Below are 25,179 nucleotides of genomic sequence, written 5' to 3'. Positions count from 1 at the left end.
TCGTGTATTTTATCAAATGCCCCTGCCAATCTAGCTTTCATGGCTTGATTCTCATCCACAAGAGTGTTGATAACAGAAACATACTCAGACATCTTGTTTTCTAAGTGGTCTGTACGTGCTCCTAAAGAGTTAACTTCTCTTATCTCTTTTAACATGTCCTGCATGTCCTCCCTTAAAGAAGTGCGTATAGATGCCAGGAAATCCCTCATGTCTCCCCTAGTCATAGGTGCAGAGTTACTGTGATGTGTATCTGCTGAGGTCTCACCTCTCTCTGAGCCCTGGGAGCCGTGGGAGGAACGAGATGATCCTGGGGGAGGGGAAGCTACTGCCATTTTCCCTGCTGCATGTGTAGTCTGAGTCCTCAGAAAGAAGTCAGGCAGGCGTGGAGGAGAAGCCTTTCTCTGTGTTCTACCACGGGTCACCATGTGCCCGGGGGTGTTAGGAAGCCGGCGGTGCACTGCACGGCGGTCGAGGAAGCCGCTGAATGCCGATATGAGCCGATATAAGTCTGGAGTCACTTGAGCTCTGGAATCACACTCCCTCCATCTTCAGCGCGCAGACCCCGCCCCCACTGACAGCTGTCTTCCATGGTATAAAAGGCAGAAACGTGCCTTCAGGAGCAAAATCATCTTCATGCATGATAAAGAACCATCTCATGCTGCAAAGAATACCTCTGAGTCATTGGCTGCTATAGGCATAAAAGGAGATAAACTCATGGTGTGGCCACCATCTTTCCCTGACCTCAACCCAATAGAGGACCTTTGGAGTATCATCAAGCAAAAGATCTATGAGGGTAGGAGGCAGTTCACATCAAAACAGCAGCTCTGGGAGGCTATTCTGACTTTATGCAAAGAAATACAAGCAGAAACTCTCCAAAAACTCGCAAGCTCAATGGATGCAAGAATTGTGAAGGTGATCTCAAAGAAGGGTTCCAATTTAACATATAACTTGGCCCGTTAGGATGTTTTGGAGTTAAATAGCTTTTTTGTTCAGTGAATGTGACCTAATGCTGCAAATTCCACAAATGAACGTTTTCAGTTCTTTAAAACATATCAAATGTTTAGAAATTCTACTGTGCCTAATAATTTGGAACAGTGCATTTTGAGTTTTTATTCATTTTGGAGATTATACTGTTATCATTGGGAGGTTTCTTCAATAAAATTTGATGTATACTTTAACGGGTGATGACTTTTATTAGACTGACTGTCATTTGTACCGACTATTTAGGAAAATCATAGAAAAAAATCATTTGCATAATAATTTGGAACACAGTGTAATGACACAGACTTCTTTAATAGATCTTAATTAAACCAGACACAAGCGGAGCTAGCTGATCACCGGAGATGTCCCTGGCGGTCACGTGCACAACAGTTCTTGCTGTCAGCTGAGCTCATTGTAAGAACTGCAGTGTGGGTGATTTTCCGCCTGTGTCACAAGGTAAGACATTATTTAAATTAATTCACATGAGTAGTAGGCTGCGTTCCCGCACTTAGTATATACAGTATGTGACCGCATCTAATGATAGTGTATGGGAAATTTACGCTGCAGAGATTGAGCATCTCCGCAAAAAAAATAGACAAGCTACGGTCTGGAAAGACACGCCACATGTCCGTTTACGCAAGGATGCCAGAGGTGTCTCTGAACGCATAGTGGAGATGGGATTTCTTGAAATCACATCCACTATGCAGTAACATCTGGCCACTGCGGGTTTGATGTTGCGGATGTACGCAGAGTCCAACCTGCAGTAAAAATGGGGATAGTATACAGTACTCACAGATGCTGAGGATGGGGGAATCTAGTGGACTGCTTTGTGTGGCTACTATGTCAAAACACAAATTGCTGAGAAAGTGCAGCAAGATAATCACACGTTATTCCTAAGTTTCTATAGAGCCAGCCAAGACAATCTTGTTTTTACTGCTCTATAAGACAGACAGCTGAGATTTACTACTACATCTTTACAGCTGAGCACAGCTACAATGATAGCAGAATTTAGATTTACTGCTCATGCTGAACCACCAGTTACACAGGAAGTACAATGAGACAGGCATTATTATTAATTATACGTCACTATCCTTACAATAAAATAATACATCTCTTCATCACCATTTCCTATTTATAATAGGAGGAGGAATTGATAAAATACAATTTTTTCATAAATAAAAAATATATTTAAACCTCTTTAAGTCTTAATGTGTAAACCGCAACAATATAATCATCAGTAGAATCTGTAAACAAGTTGCAAAGCCTGTTCACTTTTTTATTACACACTATATATAACCCTCACAACATTAGTCAGGGGAGTTGGTAATGAGCTGTTCGATTTTGTAAGTCTCTCTGTCTCATGTCATGTTTGAAATTGTATTTACTACTACAAGTGTCAGCACGCTTTTACATATTGAAGTAGTGTTTTTGCCATTTTGTTGACTGACCCTCAATAACAAAGAGACAATCTTGAGAATTCTAATAAAAGATCAGGCTTGAAGTGTGTTTGTGGTGTCGCTGGAGAAATTTAGTAAGCTGCAAAATTATATTTATGAGAAAATGGTACAGCCCTACAGCCTATTATCTATTGAATTAGAGAAATAAGAGATTGTAACCCCAAGCGGCATAGATGTCTGATATGCACTGAATAGCTATAGAAAACAAAATGAGATGTGCAAAGACAAAATTATTATTATTATTATTATTTATTGTTATAGCGCCATTTATTCCATGGCGCTTTACATGTAAGGAGGGGTATACATAATAAAAACAAGTACAATAATCTTAAACAATACAAGTCATAACTGGAACAGGAGGAGAGAGTACCCTGCCCGCGAGGGCTCACAATCTACAAGGGATGGGTGATAATACAGTAGGCGAGGGTAGAGTTGGTCGTGCAGCGGTTTGGTCGATCGGTGGTTTCTGCAGGTTATAGGCTTGTCGGAAGAGGTGAAAATAGAACTGGAATAAATGGTGCTATATAAATGCATAATAATAATAATAAAATGGTATGAAACTTTATATATAAATTTATATATAATATTTTAAATATTACAAAAGATGGATGGGAAAATAAATATCTAACATGACAGACACAAATATGCAAAGTGGATGAGCCTTAGAAGGAGAAAATTAGCCTAAAAGATGAAGATAGTGTAAAATGGTCAAAAAGCGAAAAATGTATGCACCTTGATGCCTATCAAATGCAAGTATAGGTAAAATAATTGTAAATTTCAAAGTATGAGTGGCAAGCATACAAAAGGACACAATTACAATACGACCAGGCACATAAATGATTACACAGTAGATGTAAGCATGGTGTGAAAATACAGGATAAGGTGCCAACACTATTAAAATCCAAAGGAATCGAAATAAAAAATATGTAAGGTGCAGTAGTAAAAGAAATAATCAGGCCACATAATCAACAAAGCATATTGGAGGTCTACCACCAATGAACCAATGAGCGTTTCAGTTATGCTTCAACAGGGGTCCCCCTGGGAGAGAGGGGCTTTATCATTAATCTGTCTCAGTTTGAAATGTTATAGTTTTCATATTATTAGCAAGTTTCTATTTCATCTGGTGTGATTATTGAATTAGGGTGTAGTGGACATGTTTTATTCTAAGTAAAGTCTGTAGATTTTATCTTGAACTTTTGCGTTTGTGAATATTTGAATATTGTTAACATCAATTCCATTGTTCTCAGTTATGTGTTACAGGAATTACTCGATACAGAACGGGATTATGTGAAGGACCTCGGTTATGTGGTTGAGGTAATTAAGAAGCACAATTGAAATTTCACATTCTTGATGTGTTTTTGAATCCAGATTACCTTTCTTTAAGCTAAGCATGCTAATATAAGTGCATAAGAAAATATGCTGCAGCAACGCACATAATGAGCCCGATTAGTCAAAGCTGTTATGCCAGAATTCTACCATAAAGAGCTTTGAAAAGTCACAAAATTTTGATGCATCTTCAGGCTGCCGTAAATTTTAGAAACTTTTGACATTCTCACGCCATTTTTGCTCAGCTCTGACAAAGTGGGTGAAGCTGAGATTGAATTGGGCATGACGCCCCTGCTTGTCAAATTCATGACTAGTGGCAGTGTTCCCTACGCCATAAATCTTACGTCAGCAGGGACTGCAGTAGGATTTGTGATGATGTGAACACAGAGTTGCATGCCATTCATCCTACACTCCTGATTAATGAAGAGGTGTATCCTCTGACTTCCTTTTGATATCTGATTCATCGGAAAGCAGTAATACCAGCACTGATTGGGCGAAGGTCTCAAATAAGTGAGTGATGTCATTGCTGGAACACCGATGTCATTGAAGGTGAGTATAAGTGTTGTTATTTTGCTGGTGCAAACATGCTGATTGAGACAGGGTTGTCCCAGTAGTAGATAAACCTCTTAAAGACAGAGATGCATTTGCATTTTCTTATGTTCCTACCCTAATTCCAAGAGCTGTCACTTTATGTTTTTGCAAACAACACTATAGAAAAGCTTTATTTTTTGCAGGATGAGTTTGCATTCTGAATAACATCATTTATTTTACCTTACCATTGAAAACAGGAAAGATTCTACTTGCGATAAAATAAAAAAATGTAATTACATAGTTTTTTAGCATTTTTTATGGTGTTCACCTCATGCTTAAAAATAACATAACTTGGTTCTGTTAGTCACTATGGCTATGGTGATTCCAAATTTATGTAAGGGTTTTTTTTTCCCTTTACTACTTAAAAAAATCTGAGTTAGTTGCATATTTTGAGAATCATCACATTTTTAGCTATTTGGTCAGTAGAGTTATTTGATGTACCCTTTTAAGGCCCATACAACTTTTTGATCTCTTTTTATTCCACTTTTTCCACTTTTTATTGTGAGGGAGGTGTTATGACTAGAGTTGAGCGAATTTGTTTGTGTTCCCTCTTTTTCAGAAAGCTATAGCACTAACCGAATAAGCTGCAGAGGGAACCTGGCTTCCTGTAACGCACCGCCGCTCTGTATGCATGTGCTGTGACTGTGACACTAGTGATGAGCGAGCACTAAAATGCTCGGGTGCTCGTTGCTCGGGTTGAGCTAATTGGAATACTTGGGTACTTGACCCGAGCAACGAGCCCAATGTTAATGGGGAATCCTAGCATTTTTGCCGCAACCCCCCTGGAGGTCTTTCTAGGGTATCAAAATATCGGAAATGTATGGGAACAGTGACCTGGAAGCATTTCGGACTCCTAGGTAACTGCTGTTTCCAATGTTGTCAGAGTGTGATGCCACTTTTACAGGCGCACATTAAAACATTCAAAAACGAAACCAAAATGGATTTTACAGGAAAATATGTTAAGGGACATCCCAGGGTAAAAATTTGTATGTAAGGCAAAAGAAATAGCCCCAAAAAAATGTTTCTCCACCACTTTGGCTATTTTCACACGTAGCGTTTTTGATGCGTTTTTCAACGTTACCATTGCTTTCAACCAATACAAATGCATTTACTGGGAAATGTCATTGTAGCATTTAACAACCTTAGCTGGCCATGTGGTGTGTGACACATCATCAGACATATCTTGTTTCATTTATGAAGGAGTGACTCTTCAAGTCACAAAGCCTATTTTTATAGGGACATCAGTCAGCATTACTATTCTTAAAGGGCCATTATTAAACAGTGGGTCTCCTATACTGTTATTGCCTATGCATTGAGAGGCTGGGCTGCCAAAAATTAGGATGCACCCCAATACCCCTTTCACGAGATGTACAGGAGGGCCTCCTGAAAAAAATGTTCCCATTATAAGAAAGTGGGTCTCCCATAGTGTTTGCGTATGCATTGAATGCAAGGGGTATCTTGCCCCAGTTACATGCACCCCAATATCCCTTGGAACAGACGTCCTGGATGGCCACATGAAACAAAAGTTCCCATTTTTTTTCATTTGGTACTGCCATACTGTTAGCCTATGCATTGAATGCAAGGGCCGCCCTGCCACACAGTCATATGTACCCCAGTAACCCTTTGAAATGACTTACTGGATAGCCACAGAAAAAACAAGTTCACATTATTCTTTTTGTACCGCCATACTGTTAACCTATGCAATGAATGCAAGGCCTGCCCTGCACCAAATTCACACGCACCAAAATAAGCCTTTGAACTCACGTACTGGATGGCCACAGGAATACCAAGTTCACTTTATTCATTTGGTTCTTCCATACTGTTTGCCTATGCATTGAATGCAAGTTCCACCTTGCCACAAAATTATATGCACCCCAATAACCCTTTGAAACGACTTACTGGATGTCCACAGGAAAAGCAAGTTCACATTATTCTTTTGGTACTGCCATACTGTTAGCCTATGCATTGAATGCAAGGCCTGTCCGGCACCAAATTCACACGTGCCACAATAAGCCTTTGAACCCACATACTGGATGGCCACATGAAGCAAAAGTTCCCATTATTATTTTATTTTTTTACTGCCATAAAGGTTGCCCATGAAGTGAATGCAAGGCCTGGCCCAAATTTGCATGCACCCCAATCCCCCTTGGAAGAAACGTTGAGGAGAGCCTCATAAAAAATTTTCCCATTACAAAGGAGCGGGTCTCCTATACTTGGAATACACTAAGTGTATGGGCTGACAAACATTTCCCCTTGGCCGTACACATCAACATAGTGTGTAAACTTTTTTTTTAATGAGCATTGTAAACACCCTGGAAAACAGTAACATGGTTTCCTACAGTTGCTGCTGGGAAGGTGCAGGTTTTTAGCAAAAATATGACGGACGAGTCGTTGGATGAACTGATCAGGAAAAGGGGCATGGTGATGGCAGGAATGGGAACGTACAGGATTAATAACAGCGGTGGCTATGATATCCAGGATACAGCCTACAGTGATTAGTCATTTAGCCGCCCACAACCAATTACCAGAATACATTTCATGCCTGTCAGAAGAACGGTGTAACAGATGTGCGTCTGAAGCTCTGCATAAATGATGCCTGTAAGAAAGATGTATCCAAAGACGCACGTGTCCGTATAAAGGGCAAAGTGCAACATGCTCTTGAGATGCTGAATTATGCAAAGCAGATCAGTGTTGGAGGAAAACCAAGCAAACTGATGGATGCTCGTAAAAAACTAGGTTTAAAGAGGAGCGCACCGGCCGTAAAAATCAACACACCCGTGGCACAAGGTTCTTCATCTTCACCCATACATATTACCAATAATATCCAAATGTCACAGCCGATAAATATTTGTTCCAGTGTAACGAACACTGTTAAAGGAATGCCAATAAGCGTAGTTAACAACAAACCTGGGAAACAACTGATTTCCTCTTTACAAGATATGGATGATTATGGTATTGATGACGACTTGGAACTTTAACACAACCGCACCAAGAAGCTGAAGATCACAGCTGCAAACAATGTGCAAAAAAGGCCATGATTGTCTGCATATTAATTTTCTCTTGGGTAGAGTTGAGCAAAACGGGTCGAAAAAATTCAAAAGTCGCCGACTTTTGGCAAAGTCGGGTTTCATGAAACGAAACCCGACCCTAGGATGAGGTCGGCCACGAGGTCGGCGACTTACGCGCCAAAGTCGCGTTTCAAAAGTTTGTTTTGCGCTCTTTTTCAGCCAATCAGGATCCACGGACACTGTGGGCAACGTGATGACCTAGGCACGGGTCACCACCATCTTTCAGAAGGGCATGCAAGTGATTGGCTTGCTTTGGTGGGCGTCACAGGGGGTATAAAAGGCGTGCACGCCGACCGCCATCTTACTTCTGCCGATCTTAGTATAGGGAGAGGTTGCTGCTGATTCTGTAGGGAGAGCGTTAGGCAGGGAAGAAGACAAAAAAACTGCTTCTGCTGCTAGCGATTTGGCCTGCACAACACACAAGTCACTGTGTGTGCAGTGCAAGGGGAGGCTATATTGTGGTGTATCAGTGGTGTTGGTTGTTGGGCTGCCTTTTAAGGCTTCCTGACACGCTGGCATTGCTGTTTACCCACTGCTCCGCAAACTGCTTTTTTAAAAGCAATCCAATCTCCCTTATCCTCTAGTCACTTTTGTCACAGCTGTGCCATCAAGCCTGTCACATAGCGCTCAGATATCAGTGGGCCTCACACAATCCACAAGTGTCCAGTGTCCAAAAGTGTGCGCAGAGATTCAAAATCTCCATTATCCTCTCGTCACTTTGGTCACAGGCAGCTGTGCCATCGAGCGTGTCACATAGCGCTCAGATATCAGTGGGCCTCACACAATCCACAAGTGTCCAGTGTCCAAAAGTGTGCGCAGAGATTCAAAATCTCCATTATCCTCTCGTCACTTTGGTCACAGGCAGCTGTGCCATCGAGCGTGTTACATAGCGCTCAGATATCAGTGGGCCTCACACAATTCACAAGTGTCCAGTGTCCAAAAGTGTGCGCAGAGATTCAAAATCTCCATTATCCTCTCGTCACTTTGGTCACAGGCAGCTGTGCCATCGAGCGTGTCACATAGCGCTCAGATATCAGTGGGCCTCACACAATCCACAAGTGTCCAGTGTCCAAAAGTGTGCGCAGAGATTCAAAATCTCCATTATCCTCTCGTCACTTTGGTCACAGGCAGCTGTGCCATCGAGCCTGTCACATAGCGCTCAGATATCAGTGGGCCTCACACAATCCACAAGTGTCCAGTGTCCAAAAGTGTGCGCAGAGATTCAAAATCTCCATTATCCTCTCGTCACTTTGGTCACAGGCAGCTGTGCCATCGAGCGTGTCACATAGCGCTCAGATATCAGTGGGCCTCACACAATCCACAAGTGTCCAGTGTCCAAAAGTGTGCGCAGAGATTCAAAATCTCCATTATCCTCTCGTCACTTTGGTCACAGGCAGCTGTGCCATCGAGCGTGTCACATAGCGCTCAGATATCAGTGGGCCTCACACAATCCACAAGTGTCCAGTGTCCAAAAGTGTGCGCAGAGATTCAAAATCTCCATTATCCTCTCGTCACTTTGGTCACAGGCAGCTGTGCCATCGAGCCTGTCACATAGCGCTCAGATATCAGTGGGCCTCACACAATCCACAAGTGTCCAGTGTCCAAAAGTGTGCGCAGAGATTCAAAATCTCCATTATCCTCTCGTCACTTTGGTCACAGGCAGCTGTGCCATCGAGCGTGTCACATAGCGCTCAGATATCAGTGGGCCTCACACAATCCACAAGTGTCCAGTGTCCAAAACTGTGCGCAGAGATTCAAAATCTCCATTATCCTCTCGTCACTTTGGTCACAGGCAGCTGTGCCATCGAGCGTGTCACATAGCGCTCAGATATCAGTGGGCCTCACACAATCCACAAGTGTCCAGTGTCCAAAAGTGTGCGCAGAGATTCAAAATCTCCATTATCCTCTCGTCACTTTGGTCACAGGCAGCTGTGCCATCGAGCCTGTCACATAGCGCTCAGATATCAGTGGGCCTCACACAATCCACAAGTGTCCAGTGTCCAAAAGTGTGCGCAGAGATTCAAAATCTCCATTATCCTCTTGTCACTTTGGTCACAGGCAGCTGTGCCATCGAGCCTGTCACATAGCGCTCAGATATCAGTGGGCCTCACACAATCCAAAAGTGTCCACTGTCCACAAGTGTGTGCAGAAATTCTAAATCTCCCCTGTACTATAGACACCTTGTACCTTGTTTTACATTACTATATAGTTTGTTGGATTTTGTCTACATTTCTACCAAAAATGAGGAAGGCTGGTGGAAGAGGCCGTGGAATTGGGCGGGGGTTGGCAGCTGGTAATGATGGTGTTGGTGGTGGATCTGATGGTAGTGGCAAGAGCAAAATAGGACCGAATGCAGGAGGTGCTGACCCTGCGTCATCGTCTGGCTACATAAGGCCTCGAACGCTTAGTTTTCTAGGAGTTGGCAAACCGCTTTTAAAGGCAGAGCATCAGGAAAAAGTTTTGTCTTACATTGCTGACTCAGCCTCCAGCTCTATCGCCTCCTCTTCTTCAGTTGTAAAAAGTAAAAGCACTGAGTCGTCATTGGAGGCTCATGTTCATGAACCACACCTTTCCTTGTGTCCTTCACCCCAACCAAGATTGAAGGATGACGCAGGCCATACTACTGATTACTCCATGGAGCTGTTTTCACATACCATGCCTGGATTATCAAGTGAAATGGTGAATTACCCAGGCCAAGATGAATCTGACATGGAGTGCACTGATGCACAGCCGCTGATGGATGATTCTGCTGGTACATTCACTCAGAGCACTACATTGTCCTTGCAGTGTACAGAGCCAGATTTTGACCCTGATGAGACTCAGGTGCCCCTTCCCGCACACTATACCACCATACACGGTGACACAGAGAAAGCTGCACATGACATAGAAGAGGAGGTGATGGATGACCCAGTTGTTGACCCAGATTGGCATCCATTGGGGGAAGAGGGTGCTGCTTCCAATAGCTCAGATGAGGAGCATCCACAGCAGACATCGACATCGCAACAGCTGTTATCTGGCAGGCCCGGAGCACTCCAAAGACAGGTTCCAAACATCAAAAGAGTTGCTGGACAACTTGTCCAGAGGGTCAAAAGATCACAGCGTGCTAGGCCGCAAAATGTCTGCCAAAGTAGGAAGAGTGCAGTGTGGCACTTTTTTGAACAAAATCCTCATGATCAGGCCAAGGTTATCTGTAAGAAGTGCGCAAAGACCTTTAGCCGAGGGAAAAATCTGAAAAATTTGAATACCAGTTGCATGCTTAGACATTTAACCAGCATGCACTTGCAAGCGTGGACACAACACCAAACCTCAAGTGCCAAATGTGCAACTGATCACAACGAAGGTAGTCAGCAACGCTACATTGTTTCCCCCACTGTAAGCCCACCGGTTAGCACAGCAGCAAATGTTGAGGTGTCGTTGCAAGACCACAGCAGTCATCGAATCCCACTGTTAAATCAACGAAAGACTGATTCTAGGCCATCAGAAAGAACACCAACTCCATCACCATCATCAACCCTCTCTCAGTCCGCCCTGTCCACCGCTACTTCCACCATATGCAGCTCTCAAGTCCAGCTCACCCTCCCAGACACTATGAGTAGGTCAAGAAAGTACTCAGTCTCTCATCCGCGTACACTGGGTTTGAACGCCCACATTGCCAAACTAATCTCGTTTGAGATGATGCCCTTTCGGTTGGTGGAAAGCACAGCTTTCCGCGAACTCATGGCCTATGCAGTACCACGCTATGACCTACCCAGTCGCCACTTCTTCTCTCGCAAAGCCATCCCAGCCCTCCACCATCATGTTAAAGACCGCATTGTCCATGCACTCAAGCAGTCAGTGAGCGGAAAGGTGCACCTCACAACTGATGCATGGTCCAGTCGGCATGGCCAGGGCCGTTACGTGTCCATCACTGCGCACTGGGTTAATGTGGTGGATGCAGGGTCCACAGGGGACAGCGGTGGTGGGACAGTGCTGCCTATTCCACGGTATAGGAAACAGTTGGCTGTAGGCGTTCGACCCTCCTCCTCCTCCAGAAGCGAAAGCTCGTCCACAGAGCGCAGTCGTACGAGCACTCCATCTGCAGCTGCCACTGTTGCACACGATGTGTCCCCCTATCGAGCAGCTAGTGGAAAGCGTCAGCAGGCTGTGTTGCAGATGATGTGTTTGGGCGACAGACACACCGCCGGGGTGCTGGCCGAGTACTTGAAGCGACAAACTGAGTCATGGCTGGGCAGTGTACATCTTGAGGCAGGCAAGGTAGTTAGTGATAACGGCCGTAATTTTGTGGCAGCCATAGCCCTTTCAAAACTCAGCCACATACCTTGCTTGGCTCACACCTTGAACCTGGTGGTGCAGTGCTTCCTCAAAAATTATCCGGAGTTAACAGCCCTGCTCCAGAAGGTGCGAAGACTGTGCGCGCACATCCGCCGGTCGCCTGTACACTCCGTTCGTATGCAGAAGCTGCAGTGATTGCTCCACCTTCCCAACCACCGCCTCATTATCGACATTGCAACAAGGTGGAACTCCACCCTGCACATGGTGGAGCGGCTGTGCGAGCAGAGGCAGGCCATAATGCATTTGTGGGAGGATACACGGCCAGGCACTTTGAGAGCAGACATGGAGTTGACAGGCGTGCAGTGGTCGAAGCTGAAAGACCTTTGTAAAGTCCTTCAGTGTTTTGAGGAATGCACACGGCTGGTAAGCGCAGACGACGTCATCCTAAGCATGAGCATCCCACTTATGCGTCTGCTCATGCAAACTTTGACGCACCTTAAGGAGCAGGCGTCTGCAGCCAATGTTGATGAGGAGGAAGAGGAGGAGGGAATCCTTGATGACATTCAGCCATTGTCTGCTCAGGGACCTCTCCTGGACGAGGTGGAGGAAGAAGAGGAGGAGGAGGATGATGGGGATGATTACTTAGGGGAGGAGGATGCATCTCGTGGGGCAAGTGAAAATGTTGGCGTGGCAAGGTCTGGTACAGGGTTTGTGCATGACTGGAGGGATGTGGATTTGCCAGAAAGTGCTCCTCCACCCAGCACTCGCAGTGCATCATTGACACCGGGAACATTGGCCCACATGTCAGATTATGCCTTGCGGATCCTAAAAAGGGACCCCCGCATTGCCAAAATGATGAACGATGACGACTACTGGTTGGCCAGCATCCTGGATCCACGCTATAAAGGCAAATTACAAAACATCATGCCACAGGAGAACCTTGACCTAATATTGGCTAATAAACAAGCAACTCTGGTAAATCGGTTGCTTGAGGCATTCCCAGCACACAGCAGCGGTGATGGTTCTCACACGAGCCGTACGGGCCGGGGGCAGCTTGGCAGAGGTGTTCGTGGTGCACACAGCAGAAGTGGCGTTGGAGACAGGGGTTTCATGACAATGTTGTGGACTGATTTTTCAAATACCGCTCACACAACTGGTAATACTGCATCGATGGAAAGTGACAGGAGACAGCAGTTGTCAACTATGGTTACAAACTACTTTTCCTCCCATATCGATGTTCTCCCACACAGGTCATTCCCCTTTGACTATTGGGCCGCTAAACTGGACACCTGGCCTGAATTGGCCCAATATGCCTTACAGGAGCTCGCTTGCCCAGATGCAAGTGTGCTATCGGAAAGAGTCTTCAGTGCAGCTGGATCAATCCTGACAGAAAAAAGGACCCATCTGTCAACCCAAAATGTGGATGATCTAACCTTCATTAAAATGAACCACGCATGGGTTTCCAAGGATTTTGTCCCACCTTCCCCTGATGACACATAGGGTGACAGAAAAATGGCTTGCTTTGGTCCACCTCTTCCTGGTACTTCACCTATTTCGCCTTTTGCATCAGCTGAATGTCCAACATCAACATATGCCACTTTCTAAAACTCCCTAACTGTGCTGCCACCCCCCCATGGCCGGGGTCACCACCTACCGCACGACACCGTGTGAGTGCCGTTGCCCTGGACAGGTGGGTAGGCCGACTCTTGGGCGCGGGCACTGGCACAGGGTCCCTCATAGTGCAATCAAGTGTCTCTGACGGTGGTGGTGCACACCCGCCGTCAGACACACCGCTGTACTATGAGGGGCCCAGTGCCAGTACCGACGCCCACGAGTGGGCCCCCCTTGCTTGGGCAGGGCCCCAGCATTTGCAATCTTTACCTCTCCCTGCTCCTCCGCTGTGTAATCTGGGCCGTCAAATCCATACTGTGCCTGACACTGTCTGAGCCTGCCTCCTGAGACATCTATTTTGAATGTGTACACTATCCATACATGTTATCCGGGGATACGGTACCCTTTCTAACCTTTGTGCAATCACGTGCAATCCATACTGTGCCTGACACCGTCTGAGCCTGCCTCCTGAGACATATATTTTGAATGTGTACGCTATCCATACATGTTATCCAGGGATACGGTACCCTTTCTAACCTTTGTGCAATCACGTGCAATCCATACTGGGCCTAACACCGTCTGAGCCTGCCTCCTGAGACATATATTTTGAATGTGTACGCTATCCATACATGTTATCCGGGGATACGGTACCCTTTCTAACCTTTGTGCAATCACGTGCAATCCATACTGGGCCTAACACCGTCTGAGCCTGCCTCCTGATACATATATTTTGAATGTGTACGCTATCCATACATGTTATCCGGGGATACGGTACCCTTTCTAACCTTTGTGCAATCACGTGCAATCCATACTGGGCCTAACACCGTCTGAGCCTGCCTCCTGAGACATATATTTTGAATGTGTACGCTATCCATACATGTTATCCAGGGATACGGTACCCTTTCTAACCTTTGTGCAATCACGTGCAATCCATACTGGGCCTAACACCGTCTGAGCCTGCCTCCTGAGACATATATTTTGAATGTGTACGCTATCCATACATGTTATCCGTGGATACGGTACCCTTTCTAACCTTTGTGCAATCACGTGCAATCCATACTGGGCCTAACACCGTCTGAGCCTGCCTCCTGAGACATATATTTTGAATGTGTACGCTATCCATACATGTTATCCGGGGATACGGTACCCTTTCTAACCTTTGTGCAATCACGTGCAATCCATACTGTGCCTGACACCGTCTGAGCCTGCCTCCTGAGACATATATTTTGAATGTGTACGCTATCCATACATGTTATCCAGGGATACGGTACCCTTTCTAACCTTTGTGCAATCACGTGCAATCCATACTGGGCCTGACACCGTCTGAGCCTGCCTCCTGAGACATATATTTTGAATGTGTACGCTATCCATACATGTTATCCGGGGATACGGTACCCTTTCTAACCTTTGTGCAATCACGTGCAATCCATACTGGGCCTAACACCGTCTGAGCCTGCCTCCTGAGACATATATTTTGAATGTGTACGCTATCCATACATGTTATTCGGGGATACGGTACCCTTTCTAACCTTTGTGCAATCACGTGCAATCCATACTGTGCCTGACACCGTCTGAGCCTGCCTCCTGATACATATATTTTGAATGTGTACGCTATCCATACATGTTATCCAGGGATACGGTACCCTTTCTAACCTTTGTGCAATCACGTGCAATCCATACTGAGCCTGACACCGTCTGAGCCTGCCTCCTGAGACATATATTTTGAATGTGTACGCTATCCATACATGTTATCCAGGGATACGGTACCCTTTCTAACCTTTGTGCAATCACGTGCAATCCATATTGGGCCTAACACCGTCTGAGCCTGCCTCCTGATACATATATTTTGAATGTGTACGCTATCCATACATGTTATCCGGGGATACGGTACCCTTTCTAACCTTTGTGCAATCACGTGCAATCCATACTGGGCCTAACACCGTCTGAGCCTGCCTCCTGAGACATATATTTTGAATGTGTACGCTATCCATACATGTTATCCAGGGATACGGTACCCTTTCTAACCTTTGTGCAATCACGTGCAATCCATACTGGGCCTAACACCGTCTGAGCCTGCCTCCTGAGACATATATTTTGAATGTGTACGCTATCCATACATGTTATCCGGGGATACGGTACCCTTTCTAACCTTTGTGCAATCACGTGCAATCCATACTGGGCCTAACACCGTCTGAGCCTGCCTCCTGAGACATATTTTGAATGTGTACGCTATCCATACATGTTATCCGGGGATACGGTACCCTTTCTAACCTTTGTGCAATCACGTGCAATCCATACTGTGCCTGACACCGTCTGAGCCTGCCTCCTGAGACATATATTTTGAATGTGTACGCTATCCATACATGTTATCCAGGGATACGGTACCCTTTCTAACCTTTGTGCAATCACATGCAATCCATACTGGGCCTGACACCGTCTGAGCCTGCCTCCTGAGACATATATTTTGAATGTGTACGCTATCCATACATGTTATCCGGGGATACGGTACCCTTTCTAACCTTTGTGCAATCACGTGCAATCCATACTGGGCCTAACACCGTCTGAGCCTGCCTCCTGAGACATATATTTTGAATGTGTACGCTATCCATACATGTTATTCGGGGATACGGTACCCTTTCTAACCTTTGTGCAATCACGTGCAATCCATACTGTGCCTGACACCGTCTGAGCCTGCCTCCTGAGACATATATTTTGAATGTGTACGCTATCCATACATGTTATCCAGGGATACGGTACCCTTTCTAACCTTTGTGCAATCACGTGCAATCCATACTGGGCCTGACACCGTCTGAGCCTGCCTCCGGAGACATATATTTTGAATGTGTACGCTATCCATACATGTTATCCAGGGATACGGTACCCTTTCTAACCTTTGTGCAATCACGTGCAATCCATACTGGGCGTGAGAACGGCTGGCGAGCTGTTAAGCAAGCTACAGCACCTGTCCAGACAAGTACAGGGATTCCCTAGCGAGGAGACTTATTTGATTGTTTTCAATGTTGGGACAGCAATTTTTGGGGAGCACTATACTCTGGAGAATGATAGATGGGGCCCACCATACACTGGAACATTCCAAAGGTGGACATCAGACACTGGAGCAGCATTTACAGGGCCCATTATACACTAGAGCATTAGAAATGGGGCCCATTATGTTTGGAGCATTATTTGGGCCCATAAGACAGTGGAGCTTCATCCATGGGGACCAACATATACTGTAGCATTATGTGGAGCTCATCATATACTGTTTCAAACATTATATGGGACCAATGATTCTGTATGGAGAAATAGATGGGCCTCGTCATGAGATGTAAAAAGTGAGGTATTTTTCATTGTACTATACCGCTATTTATCTGCCGTATCGGAGCATGATGAGTTGTGGTATGTGTTAAAGGGGCGCTATTTCGCCCAGGGCACATGAAAACCTGCAGCCAGCCCTCCCCCCCCCACAACTTTAGCCAAATAACCCCCATTTTTCAGTGCGTAACTTGTATTATGAAGTTAATTAAGGTTGACAAGCTTAAGTAAGAAGAATTGATGCTTTTGGCATTCAAATGGGAACTGTAGGTGTGTTTCCTGTCCTCCTCTCACTGCCGACTTTTATTCCCCAGTGACTTACATTGGGTTTCGTGTTTCGGGACGACCCCGACTTTTCCCTATAATCGGACGATCTTGCTCGACCCGACTTTTGGAAAAGTCGGGTTTCACGAAACGAAACGCGACCCTAAAAAACCAAAAGTCGCTCAACTCTACTCTTGGGCAAACTTTACCTCTTACTAAAGTATTACAGAATATTACAGAATGATGCATACACATCTCCCATGTCTACACAGCATGACACTTCGCCAATCGCCACCTTTATTGCACAGAAAGGCTCTAAACCAATGTGTCACGGACATTAGTCACAAAGGAGGCCAGTTCATCAGTAGGGCCCACTCATAAAGAATATGTCTTTAGCTTTTTAGAAAGCACAAAAATGACCATTAATAATTTGCATCCAAGAGTCACAGAAGAAGATATCGTGGAGCTTTTCTGTGTATGTAGTGCCTTGAAGCGCACCTGTTTGTTACTTAAAATCCTCCAGCTGATGTTGATTCTGATACTATCTTAAAAGCACTCTTTAAATCTTCAGGGTCATCAGCAATCATCCAACCACCTGCATTTAACATTAAGCTCTGATGACACAAACTTGGAGACTGTAATAACAGAGATTCACAATTCACACATGGGCCCAGAGACTCCTTTAAAAGAAAAAATTATTTTCGTTTAACCCTGGTGATGAACACCAGCAGGTAGTTGATGTTTGAAGGAGTCTGGCATCAGACATTGGACAATTTATCCTGTTCACAGCATTGTAGTATAGTTTCCCTTTGTTGTGGGGCAGTTGTGTTATTGCATTTCTGTTTTCTCCTAGGTCTAGTATTGTGATACAGCACAATTATGGGTCTATGGTTCTGTCAAGGCAGGCTAAATAAATGTTGAATATCTTGTTTAAATGTCTTCAATAATCTGTTTCAACGTAAAAGATAATATTTGTTGTTTGGTAGCTTTAATATCTGTATTCCTACAAATGGATCTCATGACCTTCATATTCCACTAAATGGGGGGAGGGGATTACTAAGTGTCCACTGACTGTGTCCTAGAGAAATAATTTTTTTATGACTAATGACACTGTAGAAATGTCATCCAGAACTGTTCTATCATAGGCCATACTCATTGCCCTGTGGCTGAAGCATGTTTTGATATCTCTTAACTGAAGACAGGGAAATGTTAAAGGGAAATAGATCATGCTAATAGTGATATAAATACTGAGATGTGAACAGAGGAATGCTGGAAGGACATACATTGTGGTTTTCTATCAACTTCATCTGCATTTTAAAATTTTTATGTAATGCTGGTAATTAAACAAAAGGTACTCTAGTGTTGACAGGGCGCAGTGCCATACCACTACTATCTATTTGCTCTTCCTGTACAACCCTATAATTTTTTAATAATTGATATTTATTTGTACTCCTCATTGGGAGGGGGGACACACAAAAAACGATAGGTGATCTCTGCTGAGACCACAAACAACCCTTTTCAAACAATACCGTGGCTGTTGCATCACGGAACAAGTTCACCCTGGTGTTGTGGTGGTGTGTGACGAGATGTTGAGGATGTGTGGTATCCCACTAAGAAGCCATTTCTCTGGGATATCGTATATATTGTGCATTTTCATATAAATGCTCGCCATTTTTATGTGGACTGGGCATTTTAAATACATTGTGAGACCTGCTGACAGCACAAAAAGGGTAATCTTCTCCTCCCAGGCTTGATCAGGTGACCCAGCTCAGTTTTAATATGCATAAGGTATCAGGCCGCCATCATTTTTTTAGGTTGTGTCTTAGCCTAGTTATTCACACTATTTTCCTGGCCCAAAAATAACAAAAAACTGGCAAGATATTTGAGAGTGGCCTGTCTCCGTCAGACGCCTCATCTATATGTGTGCTACAAATTCTGGCATTTGAGTCCTCCATTGAACTGTTTTTCCTGTTTCTTACTAAAGTTAGTGACACCAGTTTGCTAAAAAAAATTTTTTTTACCTACAGGCCAGATATTTTAAACTGTGGGTTCCCCACACACGGATGTGAGGTATAGCGTGGCACTAAAAAGAGGTGCTCAAGTAGGTCAGCCAAACCAAATGTGCAATCAATAGAAAAAACTTGACACTCAACTTAGTATGTCATTTCAATGGAATTTTATTGCTGCAGTCTGTAACATTTCGGTCTTGTCTAGACCTTCATCAGTCTGCAGTAAAATTTAAAATAATTGACACATAAGCAAAATAAAATATAAGTCCTCATATAAACAGGGACAAGTATATACAAATCACATGACATTATGTTAAATAAAATAATCGTACATAGCCCGTGAAGGTAGTATATAATATCAGTGTTACATTCACAGGGAGTGAGGAAGAGGGACAGGAGGAGGAATTAGGAGGACCTACCCGACTGCTGTCAGAGGAGGAGAGAGCGTGTGGATGTACATGAAATTTGGGGTAACAAGCTCCTAAATCGAGAAGACTGAGTTGGAGGATTGGTATATGTAGCCAATGAAGAAGAATCTTATTGAAAAATAACTACCTCAAAAATAAATTGGGGTTGAAGTGGGCAGCAATTCCTAGTGGAACATATGGCTGTGACAAGAGAAAATAAATAGATGAGACGGCATTTAGTCTGGGCAAATTTAAGGAGACTTAGTTCATAGTATACGGTAAGTAACATAGTAACATAGTTATTAAGGTTGAAGGGTGACTTTAAGTCCATCTAGTTCAACCCATATCCTGTCCTAACCTGCCCTAACATGTTGATCCAGAGGAAGGCAAAAAAAACCCATGTGGCAAACAGTAAGCTTCACATTGGGGAAAAAAATTCCTGCCCAACTCCACATACGGCAATCAGACTAGCTCCCTGGATCAAAGCAATATTAAGGAAACTAGTGTATATACCCTCTAATATTATACTTTTCCAGTCCCTTCTTAAATTTTAGTAGGGAATCACTCATTACAACATCATATGGCAGAGAGTTCCATAGTCTCACTGCTCTTACAGTAAAGAATCCGCGTCTGTGAGTATGCTTAAACCTTCTTTCCTCCAGACGTAGAGGATGCCCCCTTGTCCCCGTCACAGGTCTAAGAGTAAAAAGATAATTAGAAAGGTCTTTGTACTGTCCCCGCATATATTTATACATTGTGATAAGATCACCCCTAAGCCTTCGATTCTCCAAACTAAATAACCCCAAGTGTAATAACCTGTCTTGTTATTGCAGACCCCCTAGTTCCCTAATAACCTTGGTCGCTCTTCTCTGCACCCGCTCCAGTTCAGCTATGTCTTTCTTATACACCGGAGACCAGAACTGTACACAGTATTCTAAGTGTGGTCGCACTAGTGACTTATATAGAGGTAAAATTTTGTTCTCCTCTTGAGCCTCTATGCCTCTTTTAATGCATCCCATTATTTTATTTGCCTTTGCAGCAGCTGCCTGACACTGGCCACTAAATGTGAGTTTGTCGTCCACCCATACACGCAGGTCCTTTTCAGTGACAGTTTTGCCTAGTGTTTTACAATTAAGCACATAATTATACATCTTATTTGTTCTACCCAAGTGCATGACCTTACATTTATCCCGATTAAAGCTCATTTGCCATTTATCAGCCCAAGCTTCTAGTTTACATAAATCCTCCTGTAATATAAAATTGTCCTCCTCTGTATTGATTACCCTGCAGAGTTTAGTGTCATCTGCAAATATTGAAATTCTACTCTCTATGCCCCCTACAAGGTCATTAATAAATATGTTAAAAAGAAGCGGGCCCAAAACTGACCCCTGTGGTACCCCACTGCTAACCGTGACCCAGTCCGAGTGTGCTCCATTAATAACCACCCTTTGTTTCCTATCCCTGAGCCAGCTCTTAACCCACCTACACATATTTTTGGAATAGTAGGAATAGTTGTTACCTGTGGTACAATAGTATGTAATCAGCCTCAAAACACATAGCGATTTTAGTATTTTTTCATATATTTTTGGAGGGCTGAAATAGAAAAAACTGAGATAAAATAAGTGGAACACAAGCTCACATGAAACAGAGCAAGGAGGTAGCTGAAATGTGTAATAAAAAATTCATAAGAATACCTCAGTGTATATAGTATACATGGATTCTGCTAGATGGTTAAGCTTACAAGCGCAGGAGCCCGTCAGTAAATATGAAATCCCCAGTGTCTGCTATTTAATAAAGGAGAGAGATTATACATCACAGTGGGCAGTTTGGGCAGAGGACGCCATGTGGAAAAAAATGCACTTGTGATAGATGGAGTAGCCCACAAGAGTCGGGGGCTGACACTAGGTTCCCGTACTTTGCAGTCAATGAGGAGTTGCTATGTCAAGTTACTAAACAGAGAGGGGAAGTATTAGAGCAGCTCTTTATCCCGGGACCCTAGAGATGAGGGTACTAGATTTGGCCCATGCTCATGTCTTGGGGGCATTTAGGAGTAGATAAGACCCAAGAGCGAGTTCTTCAGAGGTTCTACTGGCCGGGGTGTCACAGGGACATTGTTATTTTCTGCCGGTTTGGCCCTACCTGTCAGCTAACTGCCCCCGTATCTCACTTCCACAGTACCCTAGTTCCGTTATCGATAATCGAAGTCCCATTTGACCAGATTGCCGTGGACCTGGTCGGGCACTTATTTAAGTCAGCCAGGGGTCATCAAAACATCCTGGTAGTAATGGACTTTGCTACGAGGTACTCTGAGGCGATGCCACTGAGAAACTGCTCCTCCCGGAGTATAGTACAGGAGCTAGTGCATGTTTTATCCCGGACAGGCCTGCCGAAGGAGATCTTGACAGACCAAGGGACACCGTTCATGTCCAAGGTAATGAGGGAGTTGCGTAATGCCCTCCAGATTACCCAACTTAGGACGTCAGTGTACCATCTGCAGACAGATGGCCTGGTGGAGAGGTTCAATAAGACCTTGAAATCCATGTTAAAGAAGGTCGTGGAGAAGGATGGCCGAGATTGCCTCCTGCCAATGTTAGGGTTGCAGATCGCACTAAATATAAAATATAATAAAGTGCGATCGCAACCCGGAGTCCACCGTGCAGAGATGGTAAACTGCTGCTCGGTAATGGCGGACACTAGCTGAAGACCGGCAGAGTAACCGCTGACCCGGTGTGCGCAGGAGCGAACTTTGTTACAGCACAGAGCCGCAGAAAGAGACACCGAAACCTGTTACCTCACAGACTACGGCTTAGGGAACCGCTACTGCAGCGCCAGGGATTAACCCTAGAGAAATGCTGTGCCCTGTTAGCAGTCACATGGTGCAGCCAACAGTTGTGTGTGTACAGCGCCGCCCTTGCAGATGCCACTAGCCAGCCTAAGCTTAGCGCTGGAAAGCGCAGTAACTGCGCACGGCTACGTTGAGACGGACACTGCATCGTATGCAGTACAGAGGTGTCTCGTGCAGATGACACTCTCTGGCATAATGTGTGAGAGAAGCTGGATGCCCTGCGGCGCTTTGCAGTCCCACCGCTCGGTGCTGACTCAGGACTCTAAACCCTAACAACATGCGCATCAAAGGGAAGGGGTTTTATAATGAGTCATTCAGCGGTTCACAAGCATCCATCATCACACACATCACTACCAATTACTATCTATACTAGCGCATGGCCGAGCGGCGTCCTTCCGAGACCTTTCTGATGGTCCAATCGTCCAATCTGAGCTGGAGAAGGACCTGAGCATGTGACCTCTGATCTCCAATGAGAGATCATCCCATGGGCATGCTCAGTAGACCAAAAGGAGGACTTAGTCCCTGGAGTGGCTCGCTGCTGACCAGCATGCATTGCTATAGCTGGACCAGAGGTGGCAGCAGCAACCAAACACACAGTCTGAGCAGAGCGCTGGGATCGAGGAGTCTGCTGACAGCCTCCTCTGCAGCCAGAGAGGAATGGGAGACTGCTGAAGGCAAGGCTCAGGATTCCTGCTGTGCAACGACAGGAACCCGATGCCTTACAGCCATACTTATTGTTCTCCATCAGAGAAGTCCCACAGGCTTCTACGGGGTTATCGCCGTTTTAGCTCCTATATGGATGGCACCCTTGGGGTCTTCTGGACATTGCAAAGGAGACCTGCGAAGCCTAGGTAACACCCCACTGAAGCATTATTGAACATGTAGCCCAGATGCAGGACAGAATCGTGAGTGTGATGCCGATTGTGAGGGAGAGTCTCCTCCAAGCACATGACCTAGGCAAGGGTCTACAGTCGGTAGACAAGACTGAGACAGTTCAGCCTTGGAGACGGGGTGTTGATCCCTACCTTTGGAAGTAAATTCCTGGCCATGTGGCAAGGGCCATACGAGGTGGTCGAAAAGCTGAAGCCATCAACTACGAAGCCCTCCAACCAGAGAGTACCTAGGTGCACATCCTGAAGCCAAAATTGAGGATGTCACAGTGGCAGAAACACTGTTGCTGGTCCAGAAATAATAGTGCCGTGAGTTACTTGATCAGAACCGAGACCTTTTTTTGGAGTTACCAGGATATACACAGGTTGTGAAGCACAAAATCCTGACTGAACCGCATGTGAGGGTGAACCAAAGGCCATATCAGATTCGGTGATATCCAAGAAGTTGAAGAGAATGTTGAGCCTGGGCATCATCAAGGAGTCAAAAAGCAGCTGGTCCAGCCCTTTTGTCCTGGTGCCAAAGCCAGATGGGGAGTGACGCTTTTATAATGATAACAGGAAGCTCAATTAGGTGTTCAAGTTCGATGCATATGCGATGTCCCGGGTTGATGAGCTTATTGAGAGGCTAGGATCAGCCAGATACATCACCACCCTGGACCTAATGGAAGGGTACTGGCAAGTTTTCCTTGTCTCCAAGTGCCAAAGATGACTGCCTTTTCTACACCTGACTGGTGCTTTCAGTATACCTGGATGCTGTTCGGACTACAAGAAACTCTAGCTACCTTCCAGAGAACTATAGACCGGATTTTAGTCGCTCACAAGAATTACGGCGCTGCTTGCTTGGACATCGTGATCTTCAGCCCAAATTGGGGAAGTCACCTGCAGACGGTCCAGTCGATACTTGATGCCCTGAGGAAGATAGGGTTTACCATAAACTCAAAGAAGTGCGCCCATGGGAAAGAGGATTCAAAGTACTTGGCCTACATCATTGGAAGAGGCAAGATAAAACTACAATTAGACAAAGTACAGTAGAGGCAATCCAAAAGGGGCCTCAACCGGTCTCCAAAAGCAGGTTTGAGCGTTTCTGGGGATTATGGGATATTATTGGTGATTTATTCCGAATTTCACCATGATAGCCGCCACCCTGATGGATTTTCTCAAGGGCAAAAGTTGTCAATGGTCAGAATATCAGGACTCTTCAGACCTACAGATGACTACCCATTCCTGCTAATACATGTGGGGACAAATGACACCGCAAGAAAGGACCTGTGTCACGCTCGCGCCTTGGCTGAATGGCGCGAGCCGGGGGGGTTGTGGCCCCACTGTGCCACAAACCAGACTACCCTGGAAGGGGCGTAACTACGGCAGCTACCTCGGTCTTCACTGGAGCCTCTGATGGTGAGGTCAGGCTTGTGCAGCAGGTAGCTGTCGGGTGCCACTCCAGGGTGGTGTCTGGCTGTGACTGCTGATCCCACTCGGGGACAAGTCACTTGGACAGGTGTGACTAACAGGCAGGCTGAGACACTGGGCAAGCAGGCACGGCTTGGGAAACTGGCAGGCACGGCTTGGAGGCACAGGGCAAGCAGGCACGGCTTGGAGACAGGGCAAGCAGGCACGGCTTGGAGACACAGGGCAAGCAGGTGTGGTGTATGAAGGAACAGGTTTGGACCTGTTCACACAGGAGGTGCACGTATGGATACAGGCAGGAAGGAGTGAAATATGAAGGAACAGGCTTGGACCTGTTCACACAAGAGGTGCAGGTATGGATACAGGCAGGAAGGAGTGGAATATGTTGGAACAGGTTAGGAACTGAGCCGCAGGAGTGCGGCATAGGCGGAGCCGCAGGAGTGCGGAGTAGGCTGGGCTGCAAGGGAGCCGGACAGGCTGAGCTGCAAGGGAGCTGAGCAGGCAGAGCGGCTAAGCAGGGTTGTTACAACCTGGAAACAATCTGCAGTGACTTTGAAAATTTAGGTAAGAAAGTGAAAGCATTGGGAGCGCAGATGGTCTTCTTATCCATCCTCCCGGTGGATGGCTATGGAACAAGGAGGTGGAATAAGATTCTGCAGGTGAACAATTGGCTACATCAATGGTGCACCTTACAAAAACTGGAAAACATGTACGGTATTTGGAAGTCGCCTTGCTA

General features: G+C 45.2%; 1 protein-coding gene across 1 annotated transcript in view; it reads left to right on the top strand.

The window, feature by feature from the left end:
- TRIO (trio Rho guanine nucleotide exchange factor) overlaps window positions 1–25,179 on the top strand; it is a 2,342,529-nt gene that overhangs the window by 1,816,038 nt on the left and 501,312 nt on the right. The window contains 1 exon segment of the mRNA XM_073555735.1: window positions 3,686–3,752. Within this exon segment, the coding sequence (XP_073411836.1) occupies window positions 3,686–3,752 (67 nt within the window).

The sequence above is a fragment of the Dendrobates tinctorius genome, unplaced genomic scaffold, assembly GCF_039654945.1.
Source record: "Dendrobates tinctorius isolate UK_male_01 unplaced genomic scaffold, ASM3965494v1 ptg000229l, whole genome shotgun sequence".
Taxonomy (NCBI): Eukaryota; Metazoa; Chordata; class Amphibia; order Anura; family Dendrobatidae; genus Dendrobates; species Dendrobates tinctorius.
Note: the sequence above shows the minus strand (reverse complement) of the source record. Positions and strands in the feature narration are given on the sequence as shown.